This window comes from Dendrobium catenatum, unplaced genomic scaffold (assembly GCF_001605985.2).
Source record: "Dendrobium catenatum unplaced genomic scaffold, ASM160598v2 fragScaff_scaffold_1381, whole genome shotgun sequence".
Classification (NCBI taxonomy): domain Eukaryota; kingdom Viridiplantae; phylum Streptophyta; class Magnoliopsida; order Asparagales; family Orchidaceae; genus Dendrobium; species Dendrobium catenatum.
Genome location: NW_021319843.1, coordinates 688677 through 705968, shown reverse-complemented (window position 1 = coordinate 705968; position 17292 = coordinate 688677). Strand labels below are relative to the sequence as shown.

Below are 17292 nucleotides of genomic sequence, written 5' to 3'. Positions count from 1 at the left end.
CCGACTCCCTCCCATAGGGCTTTCACTAACGTTCTTCCTAAAGAACACAAGTGCAAAACACAAATTTTATTATAATTCCATCCTCCCTAATACAAGAGAATGAGCCTCTATATGTAGGCCTCAAAAGAAATTAAAAGACACACTTGCCCCTTGGGCTTACATAAGACAAGAGGGTAAAAAGAAAAATTGCAAAATTAAATCAAAATACACTTAATAAATTAAAATTAAACAAAGTGATCTCGGTCGTCGATCTTCAGCTCCTCCTCGGATAGGCATGGACGGTTGGATGTCCGCATCAAGGTGCCAGGCTTGAATAAAAAAACTTCAATCACATTATAACAACTGCACGACACAAAGGAGCAATTAAGGAATAGTCTTCACCTCAAATATCACACATAAATTGTCGATTAGAAGTAAGGCTCGATAGGTGCCCACCTCTTTCACCTTCATCAATATTTTTGTGTGGTAATAATTATTTGAACATTTTGTACAAGTTTTTTATATGGATTTATCCTATTGTACTATATGATTTTATCACAAGAGATGGTCAATTTCGTAGGGTTGATAATGATAGGGTCAATAAATGTTTCAAGTAGTTAAATTGATTTAATAAGTTATTGTAGGCGTTAATAGTCACAAGTCTATAACCCATTTTAAATAGACATCGACACATTCTCTTCTGCTCTAACATCTTGCTTGATGCGATTGGCAATCCTAACATTCTCCCCCTTGCTTAACCACTGTTGACCTCCACAGCAAATTAAAAATTATGAATACTTGCAGACCTTATGTAGATCTTGTTGAAATCCCGCCTATATAGTTTCCTGCTATAGTGTCCATTCCCTGTACATTCTATGTCGAATGGTCTCTTCATGTCTACCTCAATCCCTGCTCTCACTCGTGTCATTAAAATGAGACCGGAGTGAAACCTCTTGTCTCTTCTGCCCGCACACAAGTGTTCGTGATGGGGACATCAGATTTCGACACGTGTACCATCGCAGGAGACGCCGATCGACGGCCATGATTCAGAGTCTTTATTTTTTATGTTTTATTTTATTCATGTCATTTATATTTCATATTTTTCCTTTTGTACCCCTATGAGGGAATTAGTGCTTGTTGTAGCCCAAGGGCGTTGTCGTCTTTATGTGTTTTATTTCCAGATAGCCTATATAAAGGCTTTGTCATTGTATTTGAGATTTTAATGATTGAATGAAATTTTCTACTATTGATCTCTTTGTGAGTTCTCTATTTCCCTAGTTCTCTCCGTGAGTTCTTAAGGAGAGTTTCGTGGATCTCTGTGTGAGTTCCGACATCCCTACAATCTCTTTGAGATCTTGAAGAAGAAATGTGTGAGGTTAGAAATTCCCAGATTTTTCCAAACTTCTCTTTACCAAGTTCTGAAATTTCCCACGATTAAAAAAGCGTTCGAGGCGGACGCCTCGAGGCGCGCCTCGAATCGAGGTGGAGGTCGGGCGAACTGAGGCTTAAGCCTCGAACGTCCGGGCGAGGCTTACGCCTTTTTCCACGGAGGCGTATGCCTCAATACCTGAGGCGCCGAGGCGCATCGAGGCAGCGCCTCGAAAGGGAGAAAGTTACCTTCAAAGCCAGCGAATAGGAAGGGAAAGTCGTCGAAGGAACGCAGTTGAACAACCACAAAGGAGCCAAAGAAGCGACGCGTGTAATCTCTACACCTCCTATGAAGCAACGAAGCCGAACAACAAGGACGAAAAGAGAAGATGAAAGGCAAACCCTAGACGCAGCTAAGTTATTATTGATTAACTTAATTAATATAATTTAAATATTAATAATTAAGCAAATTAATTAAATACTTAATAGTATAATTAGTGCATAAATTAATTGACTAATTAGTAATATAATTATTAATTAAATATTAATATAATTAGCCTAGTTAATATAAATTAAAATATATATTATTAAATATATAATTAATAGTATTAATAATAATTATTGAGTATCTTGTACCGCTCAGTACATGCTCGGTACCAACTTGCTCGGTACCGAGCGGTACATGCTCGGTACCACTAGGTACACGCTTGGTACCAAGCCAGTACCTTTAGGTACATGCTCGATATTGCTCAGTACATGCTCGGTACCGAGCCAGTACCGCACAATTCCGAGCCAGTACCGCTCAATTCCGAGCCAGTACCACTCAGTACCGAGCGGTATATGCTCGGTACCGAGGCTTACGCCTCGATCCGCCTCGAGGCTTACGCCTCGCCTCGCTTAGCCAAAACGCCTCGATTCCCGATTTCGCCTTTTAAAACGTTGGGAATTTCTTTCCCTTTTTTTTTTTACTTGCCGCCGGCCCTGCTGGTCAGTCCAGAAATTTGGCCGCCGGCCAACTGCTCCATCCCGTAATCAGCCCCTTTCCTCTCTGCCGGCCTTCCATCCACACCACTTCCTTGACCGTTTGACACTAGCCCACCAGCCCCCCTACTCCCGTAAATTGAAATTCAATTTCCAATACTTCAAAATCCTTTCCTAATTTCTCTCTGGATTACTTAGGAAAGTTGTCTTTTTATTTTATTATTCCCTTACCTGTTAGCTTCCAACGGATCCAAAGGCTTGGTATCATTTAGGAAACTTTCCTAATAGAGCAAACCTTAAATTGAAATCTCAGATTTACTGTCACCGTGATCTTTTCTCTTGAGGGCCCATTTAATTAATATTAATTACCTTCTCTCCAATAGTCATGGTCGGCCCCTTAAGTGGCTCTCCTCTCTTCCCAAATTAAATTAAATGCTCCACTAAATCAGCCTCAAATCCTTCTCTTTTACCGCCCATCTTCTCCCTTTGGACTGATTTGAATTTTCAAATTAAGTCCCTCCCATAACCACTTAAAAATCTGAAATTATTTCAGATTTTCCTACAATTACTATTGCTCTCCTATCACAACCGATCCCTCAATATTTCTTGCCGACCACACCTCCTCTCCTCCTCTTTGTGTTGTTGAACTCCACCACGAAAAGACTATCCTGCCACCAAACTCTTCCGCAAACATCTCATAGTCATGCATGGCGGATCCGGAACTTGAATGGGGGCTTGTGTTCGATGCCCAAGGTAACCTCGACGTACTACGATCGCCGTTCTTTGACACGGGATTTGAATCCGACGAAGACACCGTAGGAGATTACTTGGATCGGATCCTCCCGAGCCTCATCCGAGTCATTGATAGACAACGTCCGGATTACGAGTGGACCATCGACGGACGATTTTCCGCGCCTCCTCCACATCCGACGCCTTCCTCTCCTTCTCTACGGATCGCCGGCACCGTCGCTCTCGGATTGGTTTCATCTCTTGTGTGGTTCTTCTTCTCCCACCAACCCTAGAAGTAGACAAATGAGCGTAGCCTCAAGGTGAGACAATCTCTTTGTTAACCGCCGGATTCTCGTTGGCTTTTCATTTGCTTTATTATTTATTGTTGTCGTTATTTTATAGATCTTGCTAATTTAGCGGTAATAACTTGCCTAGATTTGGTTGACTTCTAAGATCTTTCTTGAAGTATCAATTGAGAAAATCATTAAGATTGAGCTTTCACTACTTTAACAAACTTTTATTAATTTTCTGACATCCAAATTCCTGGTTCCACATCAGTTCGATTCCACAAATTTCATCTGCCATTCCTCTTTTAGCATCGAACTAGATCCCACTCCGGAGCGAAGACCTTCATAGTTGACTTACCTCACAGCTTCGTCACCATCTGTCAGATCTAGTCGACCGTCCTCTCCATTTCACCTACAGCTCGACATGCATAGCCCGATCTACCTGCCCAACCTTAACACTCCTTCTGAGACCTTTTACATATGAACTCCAGCTGAAATCCACGACTCACAACTATTGAACTACCTCAACCCTCAGCCGAGGGTTCCGACCCAATCTCTTGATCCTCAACCGGCCGAACTTTGTGCCCGCAGCTGATCGAACTTCGATCTAAGCCTCAAATCCAGTCTCTACTTTCTTCTGTCGAATCCTCCATCTGCCTCACTCAATTCATGATCCCAACACCCTGTCTTTCGATCCAAGCCTCGACCCACAACACTTTCTCCCTTAGCTGCGCGTGATGCCCAACCAAGCCGACCTTCTGTACGTTACCAGGTCGAACCCAAGCTTTGACCTCCCGTTCCAATTCGACGTCGAAGACACAATCATCCACTATGTCAAACGCCTCCCTCACAAAACCCTTTCTACACTCAAATAGCCTTCCAAGCCTTCATCCAACCCAACTCCATCCCATTATAAACTTAAAGCCCACCAACCAACCCATCTCACTATCTCTCCACACTCCAAAATAAATTAGTTCAGACTCAGCTTAATACCAAGACAATCTTAACAGGTAGAAAATCTCACATGCTTTTTAGCAGTCTTTCATTCTTTGTTACTGTTGTTGTTTAATTATCATTAATTATAAGTATTATTGTAGTTAATAATAATACTAATAATAATTAATATTATTATCATTGTTAATTATAATGGAGAATGAGTGTGTTAATTCCTATTTTTAAGAATAAAGGTGATGCTCATGATTGTGTGAATTATAGATTAAGTTAATGTGTCATACTTTAAAACTATGGGAGCGAGTTATGGAGAATAGGTTGCGGCGTGATACTAATGTTTCTCAAAATCAATTTGGATTCATGCCGGGTAGGTCGACTATGGAAGCCATATATTTATTAAGAGGTTTGATGGAGAAATATAGAGAAAATAAGGAGGATCTACATATGATATTTATTGATTTAGAAAAAGCATATGATAAAGTTCCAAGAGAAGTGCTATGGAGAGTTCTTGAAAAGAAAAGTGCTATGGAGAGTTCTTAAAAATAAAGGAGTCAATAATGCTTATATTCAAATCATTAAAGATATGTATGCATGTACTATTACTTGTGTTCAAACACAAGGTGGATTGACCAAGTATTTCCCTATTTCGGTTGGGTTACATCAAGGATCAGCCTTAAGCCTATATCTTTTTGCTTTAATCATGGATGTTCTCACTAGACATTTGCAAGAGGATGTACCTTGGTGTATGCTTTTTGCTGATGATATTCTTCTTGTTGATAAGACTAGAGAGGGAGTTGAAGGTAAATTTGAATTATGGAGGTCAACCTTAGAGTCTAAAGGTTTTCGCTTGAGTAGATCTAAAACGGAATATATGGAGTGTAATTTTAGTAGTAATAGACCTAGTGAGGGGATTGTGACTTTGGACGATCAAGTCATTAATAAGAATACACGTTTTAGATATCTTGGATCTATTGTTCAGAGAAATGGTGAAATAGATGGGGATATTATCAGCAGAATTCAAGTTGGATGGTTGAAGTGGAGGAATGCATCGGGCTTTTTATGCGATAGAAATGTACCCCTCAAACTTAAGAGAAAATTCTATAAGATGGTAGTGAGGACTGGAATGCTTTATGATGCCGAATGTTGGCCATTAAAAGAGAAGCCTAATACTAAGTTAAGTGTGGCAGAGATGAGGATGCTCAGGTGGATGAGTGGCTTTACCCTTAGAGATAGGATACGAAATGAGCATATAGGTGGAAGGCTGGAGTAGCTCTAGTAGAAGATAAGATTAGAGAGAGTCGCCTTAGATGGTTTGGTCACATAAAACGACGACCTTCCGATGACCCAGTTAGGAGAGTATAGGTATTAGATTTGACTTATGTTAAGAAAGGTAGGGGTAGACCTAAAAAGATTTGGTTAGAAAATATTAGGAATGACCTTTCTTTATTAGATTTAAATGAGAATTTGACTTTTAATATGACACAATGGAGAAAAAGGATTCATGTAGCCGACCCCACGTAGTGGGATAAAGGCTTGATGTTGTTGTTGTTGTATCATTGTTAATTATAATAATGATAATAGTTATTTTTTTACGATTATTATTATCATTAAGTATGTTTATTATTATTATCAAATCAAAGAAGAAAAAAAGAGTAAAGAAAGATAAAAAATTCAATGAAATATCAATGTTACTATACAACCATAAGCAACAATCACATGTGGGCCATGAACTACTCTTAGTACATTTTCCACAGATTGCTCACAGATGACTATGAAAGACATTCAAGCTAATAAAGCAGCTTGTTGACCGACATGTATGAAGAAGTGATGCACCCCGCTCAACCGATAGTCAATGGTAATGTGCAAGAAAATACACTAACTCTTCCACAGACGACAACATTGACTACCATCCTATAAGCATATGCAAGAAGATTGTAAGGAATGTAATGACATGCCTACAATCGACAACATAAGATGTCAAGGAATTATCATGTCGAATGAAATGCAAACATCTACGAGCAACTGCAAGTGACTCGTTAGTGTATGACAGTTTACCTGCATAAAGCATCAAATGACTTACTACCCTATGCCACTGGATCTACAATGTCTATACAAGAGGACAGAAGGTGTTTTTAGGCCCTTCAAGGAAACTCATGCATCTTTCAAATGACCATTACTTTCCAACAAGAGTTTAGTGTTGCACGACAACCTACCAGTAATAAGCAATAGGCAATCAATACCACAACGTCACGCCATCGGATTTGCAACATTTGTACAAACAAACAGAAGACATCTACAAGCTCCTAAATAAAACACTATGTACACTTAAATAATAGCCATTTGGACAGCTGCTCGTTGCAAAATACTCCCCTTATGCATCGAAAGAGTGCTGAAATATTCATACATGCATACACACAAATATGTTGTATACACTTATGGCAATGAATACGTGCAACTATTACATAAATACGTTATGCAAGAATGCATGCAAAAGCATATACCCGCATAGGCTTCGACGAACATGTTGTAGGTACACAAGTGATGTTTGAGGATATTGCGCGAGTTAAGAAATGAACTTAAGTTTTAGCCCGATCCTTCTAGATGAATAGATGGGAGTCATCACGATTCAAACTATCGAGCAAATATATGGTTGTAGCATCGACCATGATATTTGCCTTGTACGTTCATATTAGACCTTCAATGTCTATAACAAAGAAGGATTCACTAATAGAGGCATAAAGTTACAACGAACTTGATCCTCTGTCAGCAAGTAGGCAGAGTCGATAAAGTTTGACCAACAAAATGAATTGCTCATAAATATCCTGATGATGGCCATGTTGATGGAAAATTGATGCATTTAGATTTTTGCATTATTTTTGTTTTGAACAATATTAGTTATATTTTCTATTTTTATTTTATTTTTAAGCTATCCAATAATGGTGGTAAATCCAATGATTATAGTAGGAAAAGGTTTGGGTTATGCTTACCTTGGGTTTGCTGGTTTTGGGGTCCACCTTGTCCTTTGGGCTGTTTGTTGGTTTCAAGTGGGCCTTGGCTGTTTTCGGTTTAAGCTTTAGTTGTTGGAATTCTAGTGGTGCCAGCTCATTATTATCAAGTGGAGGTGTAGCTCATTATGAGCTGATGTTTAGTTCTGAAATTAAATGTGAAATGAGCATATTTAGGTGAGTGGAACTTGCCCTTTCCTCTCCCTTCTGTCTCTTGGGATGTCGTGGTTTCCTGCTGGTTTTGGCCCCTCGGTTTTCTTCTGAATTAATGTCCCGTGGTCCCCCTTTTTACCGAATTTGTGGTGGCTTTTTGGCTGTTGGGTTCCATGATGTACCTGCCTGGATCCGTGGCCTTTTTCCTGATTCTTTTGCTGTGCCGTTTGGGATTTTGGTATAGTGACTGTTGGCCTTTCATTCTCTCATTTATGTGTGGATTTGAAGAGGTTTTGGGGCTGTTTAGTTTCCCCTCTATTGCCTATATATATGAGATATTTTGAGATGAAGAAGGTTGGTGATTATTGAGAGCAAAGTTGCTATAACCTGCGGGTTCTTCTTGGAAAAGCTTGAGAGCTTTGCCCACTTCTTCTTCTACCTCTTGTAAGGCTTGCGAGCTTCTCCACCCTTCGTCTGGGCTTCTAACCTCTTTTTTCTCTACGCAAGTTCCACTCCACCTATATCTTTCTTCAGGTTCCGTTGGTAAGATTTGTTGGCTGTTTTGGTGGCATTTGCTGGAGGAGTTTGGTAGCTCCTCCTCTAACCCCCCCCCCCCCCCAACCTCCCTAGCTTCCGGTCTCACCAAACTGCCGACCATCTTCTTTCCTCTTGGCTCCACAAATCTCCCTTCACATTCAAAGCTTTTTTCTATTTTAGCCCTTCTAACTTAGTAACAAATTGAAATTTAAAATTTAAATTAATTTGAATTTGAATTTTGTTTCTAAAATTAGGATTCTTATTTTAGGAAAGTATTTGAATTAGGTTTAGTTAATTATTTAATTGGATGTGATTTAAATATTACTCCCTAATTTAAGGTTCCAATCAAAGTCTTTTTTAATTCTCTTTCCATAACCTCTCCTCCCCCTTTTAATGTTGCCGGCCCCTTCCCCCCTTCTTCCTCTTTGCCTCCAAAATTTGAATTCCCCTTTGATTACTTTCTTTTTATCAAACGATTTAAGTTAGGAAAATTTTGATTTCAAATTCTAAGTAATTTTGAATTTGACATACTTTCCTAATTTAAGATAGCTTATTATAGGAAAGTTACTTAAATTAAATTTAATTAGGTTTATAATTGGATTTGATTTTATTTAATTATTCCTAATATTTTGATCTCAATTAAAGCAAGAAATTCAAATCTCAAATGTCCCCTTTTTTCCCTTCTCGTTCTACATCATACAATCATGGTCAGAGTCTGTATGTTTTGTAATAGCTTCAAATTCTTGAGATATGAATCAATGAGATATGACCGATAGGGCAGAAAACCCTTTGTTTGTTAAGATGGATTCAAATTTATCCCCTTAGACAAATATTCACCTCATGTCTATAAGGTACCCTTGGACGAAACAACTCATGGCTGTCGAAAAGGATCTTTTTGTTAGCTTGGGTTAACTACCTCTGACTAATTAAGCCAAGGACCACGATGACCCGGGACGACGAAACCATTTGATCTTGATCGGGTCTATCATCATTCCTCCACCATCTGCTTTAAAGTACGAGGTGGTGAAATTTTTAATTTTAAATATTAAATTATCAAATACTTGTACCATGTTGCTACTACATGTCAGATACTATGTATCTGTTTGACGACTTGCCTTAATCAAAAGTTCTCTCTCGTCACTGAGAGGGTAATTAACTATAGGGGCTTGGCCCTATAGAAAACTTGAACTCATATCATAAAGTTCTCAGAAAATGTGGGTGAAATTTCTGGGTAGTATCTTATTTAAAACCTAACCTGCCTTCTGAAAATTTTCCAGGAACCTACTCATTAAAACTCTCCATTATGACCCAAAAAAGAAAAGGATCCATGGAGAGGTCAGGGTGCGAATTTTGGGAGTCCACAACCACTAGAGCTTATCTTATGTTCAATTTTTGCATAAGAGGTTCTAAGCTTTGCTAAAACTATTTCAATCACATTAAAACAACTGCATGACACAAAGGAGCAATTAAAAGAGTAGTTATAACCTCAAATATCACATATAGATTGTCAATTGGAAGTATGGCTCGATAGGCTCCCACCTCTTGCACTATCATCAATATTTTTGTGTGATAATCATTACTTGAAAATTTTGTACAAGTTTCTTATATGGATTTATCCTATCGTATTATGTGATTCTACCTTAAGAGTAGGGTCGATTTGGTAGGGTCGATAATGATAGTAGACATTAGTAGTCACGAGTCTATAACTCGTATTATAATATTTAATAGATATTTAATGTTTCTTATGAGTTTTCGTGATGTTATAAATGCTCCTTTTTGTGAGTAGGAGGGTATGAATGAAATAAATTATCACCATTTTTTGGGATACCCACTTCCTCTCCAACGCACATTTTCTCATAAATATTTCTTTTTGGGAGTGTTAGGGCATGAACAATATTCTTTTGTTGTAATGCTCTCTTCCTCTTCAACCTCATATTTTTCTTTGAGTTCTTAGCTAACATGAACAAGATGTTTATCCTCGATCTTTCTTAGTTATAGTAAGTGGCTCTTTGGTAGAGAGATGGGTGTATTAGTAAAATTGAAGTTAGAGAGTCTTTAAAGAAATAAAGTGTGGAAAAAACTATTGGATTTGATGATATTCCAATAGAGGTGTGGAAGTGCTTAGGAGATGAAGGAATTTCTTGGCTTATTGAACTTTTTAATATTATTTTGAAGGCTAAAAAGATGCCAGATAAGTGGAGAATGAGTGTGTTGATTCCTATTTTTAAGAATAAATGTGATGCACAAAATTGTGCGAATTATAGAGGAATTAAGTTGATGTGTCATACTTTAAAACTTTGGGTGAGAGTTATGGAGCATACCTTACGACGTGGTACTAATGTTTATCAAAATCAATTTGGATTCATGCCGAGTATGTCTACTATGGAAGCTATTCATTTATTGAGAGGGTTGTGGAGAAGTTTAGATAGAATAAAGATGATTTATGTATGATATTTATTGATTTGAAGAAAGCATATGATAAAGTTTCAAGAGAAGTGCTATGGAAATTCTAGAAAAAAGGGTTTGATAATGCTTATATTCAAGTCATTATGGATATGCAGGAGTTGTTACTTTTGTTCAAGCACAAGGTGGTTTGACCAAGTATTTTCCTATTTGAGGTGGATTACATTAAGGATCAACCTTAAGCCCTTATCTTTTTGCTTTAGTCATGGATGTTGTTATTAGATATTAGCAAGAGGATTTACCTTAGTGTATGCTTTTTGTTGATAAGACTAGAGAGGGGAAGGTAAACTCGAATTATGGAGGTCAACCTTAGATTCTAATTGTTTTCATTTGAGTAGATCTAAAACCAAATACATAGAGTGTAATTTTAGTAGTAATAGAATCTAGTGGGGGGTTTGTGCCTTTGAGCGATCAAGTCATTAATAAGTGTACTCATTTTAGATATCTTGAATCTATTGTTCTAAGTGATGGTGAAATAGATGGGAATATTATTAGTAGAATTCAAGTGGGATGGTTGAAGTGGAGGAATGCTTTACGTTTGTTGTGTGATAGAAAAGTACCAATCAAACGAAAAAAAATTACAAGATGGTGGTGAGACCTAAAATACTTTATGGTGCAAAATGTTGGCCATTAAAAGAGAAACATATATTAGATGTTGTTGAGAAGAGGATGCTCAGGTGGATGAGTGGATTTACCCTTAGAGACAAGATACGAAATGAGTATATCTTTGAAAATGTTGGAGCAGCTCTTGTGATAGATAAGATTAGAGAGTCTCCTTAGATGGTTTGGTCGTATAAAATGGTGGCCTTCCAATAACCTTGTTAGGAGAGTAGATGTATTAGATTGCCTATGTTAAGAAAGGTAGAAGTACACCTAAAAAGGCTGGGTTAGAAAATATTAGAAATGACCTTTCTTTATTAGATGTAAATGAGACGTTGACTCTTAACAGGATATAATGGAGAAAAAGGATTCATGTAGCCCACCTCACGTAGTGAGATAAAGGCTTGATGTTATTGTTGTTGTGGTGGTGGTGGTGGAGAGATGGATGTTCTATCTCCATGTAGCTCCATGTCATCCAAATCCAAATCCCCTTTTCCTTGCCTACATATATATCTTCATTTTTTGTCCATCACAACTCTTGATAGTGTTGCAAAAACACAAAAAAGGTCCTTCCACTAGCCCTCCGTAATCTTTCTAATCATCTCCATATGCTCATATCTTTCTGTCAAAACATGTGCACCCAATGCTTGGCCTCTCTCTGCTGTCGTCATTGGTTGCTCCTTTGACTCAGATCCATATCTACCTACGCTTAGATATGTAGATACCCCAACCCTTTGAACTCAATTCTTACACTGATCTCCGCTTCTAGTTTTTGCCAGATCTATCAAAACCTTGTTGAAACTGTAGTTTGACATTCGAGTCGTGCACCCATCTAGTCTCCAACAACAATTAATCTGATGACTTCTACATCCGTGATGTCGATTTTACCGCTACAAGCTTTGATGATCTCTTTCTTTATCTAAAATATTGAGATCCACATTCAAATCCACAAAGCTCCTTCAATTTTCGCCACCTCAAATGCAATTTGAGAATCATCGACTAGAAGTCTAGTGTGATGGTCACCAATGTTTTGTAACTTTGTAGATATTTTTACCTGATATTTGACTTGAAGATTTTGCATAGGTTTCTTATATGAATTTATGCTGTTTGATCATGTGATTCGACTACAAGGTTAATATTTATTTTTATGTGTTCGATAATTATAGGGTCAATAAATATATTGAGAATTTTTATTGAGTTAACAAGATGTTGTAGGTCTTTGTTGTCATTGGTCTATAATAGGTATTACAAAGTTTAATAAGTATTTAATGTGTCTTATTGGTGTTTATGATGTTATAAATACTCTCTTCTTCCTCAACCTCGCATTATCTTTGAGTTCTCAGTGAACTCGAGCACACCATTTGTTCTTGATACTCTACGGTCATGGCACGCCTTAAATGCTATAGTTTACTGCTGATGTGCATTCTTATTGCCAGCCATCATCAAATGTACCTAATCTACTAGTCTTTAGCTTCGTTTGGGACGGCTTTCTTACTGCTTCTTAAAGTATTTTTTTAGTATAAAAATTTTATTTGTTGTACTAGAAAGCTGCTTTAAGAAGCAATAAAAAAGCCATCCCAAACGAAGCCTTTGTCGCTAGAACGAAAGTTTCAATCTTCTAACTTGCGAGTCATTGTGCAGGACCAAGCAATCGCTGTTGTTGTAGATGTGTGTGAAGCAAAAAGTTCAGCTATTCCTGTAGAAACTGAGGGTGTATGCCTTCTAATGTTACAGATATTGGAGAAATCATTATATTTGGAGTTTTGTGTGACGCAGTCATGTGGTATCAGGCCTGTACTTGGACGTATTGAGGATGTTTCCAAAGAACTTAAATCCTTGATACAAGGTAACGACTTTCACATTCTTTCCTTCAACTTTTTTTTTTTAATGTTTTTTTTGTGGCTTTACAACGTTTAATTGGCAATAATGTTCCTACTCCAACTTCTGGCAGTTGTCAAGCAGCATAAAAATCTCAAATCATCACTTGCTTCGCTGAGGCAGATTCTAACACTTGTATACCCGGGACTAATGCAAACGAGCAATCTTCTGTAAGAAATGTAAAATATCCTCAACCCAGACCACCCTACACTTATTGGCTTTTACCTCTCGTATTCCTTTCTCTATTGCATGATATGTGCCTCAGATAGTCAGATGATGAATGAATGGGATTCAGTTGCCGATTTCAACCATTTTCTTTCTTAAATCCATCAACTTATGTAGGATCTTCCGTGCAAAGAATGTAAGTTTTTTGGTCTTCATAATTTGAGAAAGCTGACAATACTAAGTATTTAAGGCTTCATTTGGGACAGTTTTTTAACTACTTCATAAAGTAGTTGTTTAGTACAAAAATTAAAATTTTTACACTAAATTGCTGCTTTAAGAAGCAGAAAGAAAGTCGTCCCAAACGAAGCCTATATTTTATTCAATATGCTATGAAAGGAAAGTTTTTTTTTTATTATTTGTAAGGTTTGGGCTGGTTAATGATCTGATATTGTGTGTTATTGACTGCTAATTTATGTGAGTTTCCATTTAGGGATGCTAGCAATCTAGTCAGGGCTAAACTGAAGTGAATATACTATGATATAATTGGCTATTTTCTTACATATTTTGCTTTTGGCTGTCGTTATTGCTTCAAAAATGTAAATATTTATTTGTAAACATGCCTAAATTAAGCAGAAGACTATGTTCTAGCTTGAATTGAGCTGTATTCAGTTAGAAAAAAGGATCAAATGCTGGGTTTATTGAAGTGCGTTTGTTAATGTGGTTGGTTTTGTCTCAGTTTAGATGCTTATTAAGGTTTCGTTTGGGACGGTTTTCTTACTACATATTGTATTCTCACTGTTGTTTCAAGCATGGATATTAGTTTGATTTGTTTTGAAAACGAATTATCATATATATTCATCAAAGGTTATGTTATAAATGATCTAAAATACACTCCAGAAAAATTCATCACAAATAAAAAATTATCTCAATTATGCCTTAGGTTTTAATTGTTTAGAAAAGTTCCAATTATATTTATTGTGTGTGAGGTCTATTTAAAGTGGAGCTTTGACTAGGGCTATCATGATATATTTGCTGAGTTTATATTTAGGATTTGTATGAGTTTTCTAGCATATGCTAGCAGGGGCGGAACCCTTAAAAAAATTAAAATTTTTTTTATTACGTAGAATTTTAGGTAATTTTTACTCTTTATTATAAGAATTTTTAGGCAATTGCTCCCTTAAAAAAATTAAATTATTATGATCTTTAGACGATTGCCCTCTATAAGAATTACACACATTGTTTAAAGGGGTTATTACAAGGGATTTTAGGCATTTGCCCCCCTAAAAGTTTTAAATTACTATGGTCTTTAGGCAATTGCCATCAAGCATAATTAAATGCATTTGAGGTGTTATTTTTAGGTTGAATTTCATCAGGGGGCGTTGTACCTTTGGACCCTCGACACATTTTGTAGAGGTGTAATCTAATTTTTGTCTAAAAATAATTGACATTATATAAGATATTGATGATATTTTTAAAATGTATTATGCATTCAAGTACAAATAATTATTAGTCACAAATGATATATATGAAAAATAAAAATCTCTACATTTTTGCCCCCCCCTGAAAATTAAGATTGGTTTCGCCCCTCTAGGGTTTACGGTTTAGCTGGTCTATCTCTCAAATTAGAAATCAATTGTATTTTTCGTCATTGTTGAAGAAATAATAAAAAATTAGTCCCCATATTTGTATCCCTCTATTTTTTTTTTTTAATCTATTTTGTTATTTTTACTTCTAAGATGCATCAAGAGGCTCCCCTCTAACTTTGAGCATGTTATGAGTAAATAAAACTATTAATTCGAACATTAGAAATATAGTGATAATAATGTAAATGAAGTAATGAACCATTATTTACATTGAATGAGCAGAGAGGAAAAGCGGCTGAGCTTGATTTGTTCCTGTCAACGAGAAGATAAGATGCTCGAATTCCAACTACTGATTCTACTCTCGAATTAAAGAGTAGTTTTTAGGTCAAATAAAGTAGGCACAGCAGTAGCCAAATGGTCGCCAGCTGAATTTTATTATTATTATTATTATTTAGCTAATTTTTATTTGGGTCAGTTTTCATACTGATTTGTAAAATTATTTTTGATACAAAAAAATTTAAAATCAAGAAAAAATAAGGATCTAAAGTTGTCCTAAACTAAATCAAACTCACACATGTATCACACAAGCAAGGCGTAAACCCAAGACACTCTTAGTTGGGATTAATTATTTTGTGCGGACGCCGGACGTCATCCGGAGATTAATCAATATATGTCATGTCATCCCTTTGTTAGTAATTGTGGCTCAATACTATTGATATGATATATTCTGATTGGTCTTCGGATGACGATCTGGATTTGACTTCTGCACAGAATATTTTCTCCTTAGTTTGTAGTCAAAACTCTCAACTAATATGTCATGATAAGTTGCATGCAGAGTCATTATTCAATCATGTTTGTACTGCCCTGTAACTTCCCATAAGTAGTATTTTATGGCAATGTAGACGGAGAAAAGTTGCATGTTCAATGGTGGAGATGAGATTTTTTTGAAGTTTTTATTTGAATTGATATAACAAAAAGATAAATTATATAATAAAGAAAAAAAATATATAATACGATGCAAGTAATGTTCATGCTCTGTCACATATAATCTATTTTCAAATATTTATATTTTGAAATTGTTATACAATCATTTCATTATCAATATTATTAATTATTTTTTAAAAAATATAAATAATCTATCAAATATTCATTCAAATGTATCTCATATGATTGCGCAAATGATTTTTTTATGATAATCTTTAATTAACAATTTGCAAAAAAAGGTATTTAAACAAGATAACTTTTGCTAATGGAAATCAGAAATATAATTATGTGTTGCATCCGGATGCGTCTGAAGGTGAATTCGGACGTGCCACATCATCGGGGGCCCAATGCATCCAGTGATGTGGTATGTCTAGATTTTCCTTCGGACGTATTCGGACACCACACATAATAATATCTTTATAGACAGGCATGCATGAATGATGTGAAGAATTATGAGGTTTTTTTTTTATATATAGCAACGGATTTATCAAGATGGGCACTAGACCATTCTTAAAAAAAAGTAATAAAAAAAATTGAAGACTAGTGGGGGTCGATGCGCCTAGGGCTCCCATCGTGACACCGCCTCTTTGTATATCTCGAATTGCTCATGTTGAGCTTTATTAGCTAAAATATGTCAATCTTATAGGCCACTCACATCGAATCAAACTAAGTAGTGGTTACATATAGGTTCATCTTATATTTAGAAAGTCTTAATGCATATCTTATGTAATTAAACAAATATATTTAATATATTTCATTTTTATGACACGATATAATCAAGACATGTTATGTCATTTATTTTTTTTCATCATAGCATTGTTACTACTCTCACTTAGGAATAGAGGTTTAGAGAGCAAATCTATAGGCACATAATAACCCACTAGTCTCAACATTAAAACACAAAAGAGTTTTCTTATTCTCTCCTCTTACTTTCTCTCTCTCTCTCTCTCTCTCTCTCTCTCTTTTTATAGCCAATTTTGCAAGTAAGTTCTAGCAATAAATTTGGTCTCTAGACGTCGTTCTGAATCCCGCCTACTACTCTCCATTGCCCGCCTTTTTCGCAACTGGGCATGGCCGCCTACTCTATTTCAATACATTTAAAATAGTTATAATAATTAATTAATTATAGTGAATATTTTTGTACATTTAATTTATATTGAATCAAAAACCTTATATATTTTAATATATATGTACTATAATTATTTTTTTAATATATGCATTTTAAAAATATTCAATTTAACAAGTTCGAGCCACAAAGGAAAAGAAAATAGTGTGAAAGAGCTTAGTCAAAGGTGGAGAAAAAAGAGCCGTTACATTGTTTCAATATCTTATAATCCATTTAATGCCCCCTGAAACCTACCCACCAACTTGAGGAAATTAATGAACACAATAAGCATTTCTATTTTTTGTCAGATGCTGCCGAGATATCATAAGTTCTCAGCTCTTTTATTTATTTTTATTTTTTTAATTCATAGCCATAACTAAAATTATGATGAGAATGCAAGTGTATTTATAAGTTTCTAAGATTAGTGTTTTGATAAATTTGATCAAAATTCTATGACACGCCATTGAATGACCCATGCTAGTTTCCTTTGATAATAAATTATTCTTTTAATATTTAAGGGTCTT

General features: G+C 36.1%; 1 protein-coding gene across 1 annotated transcript in view; it reads left to right on the top strand.

Moving 5' to 3' along the window:
- LOC110098887 overlaps positions 1–13799 on the top strand; it is a gene marked incomplete in the record, with an annotated part of 152348 nt that extends 138549 nt beyond the window's left edge. Inside the window, 2 exon segments of the mRNA XM_020825834.2 lie at positions 12695–12899; positions 13005–13799. Of these exon segments, the coding sequence (XP_020681493.1) occupies positions 12695–12899; positions 13005–13105 (306 nt within the window).
- Between the last annotated feature and the right edge of the window lie 3493 nt (positions 13800–17292).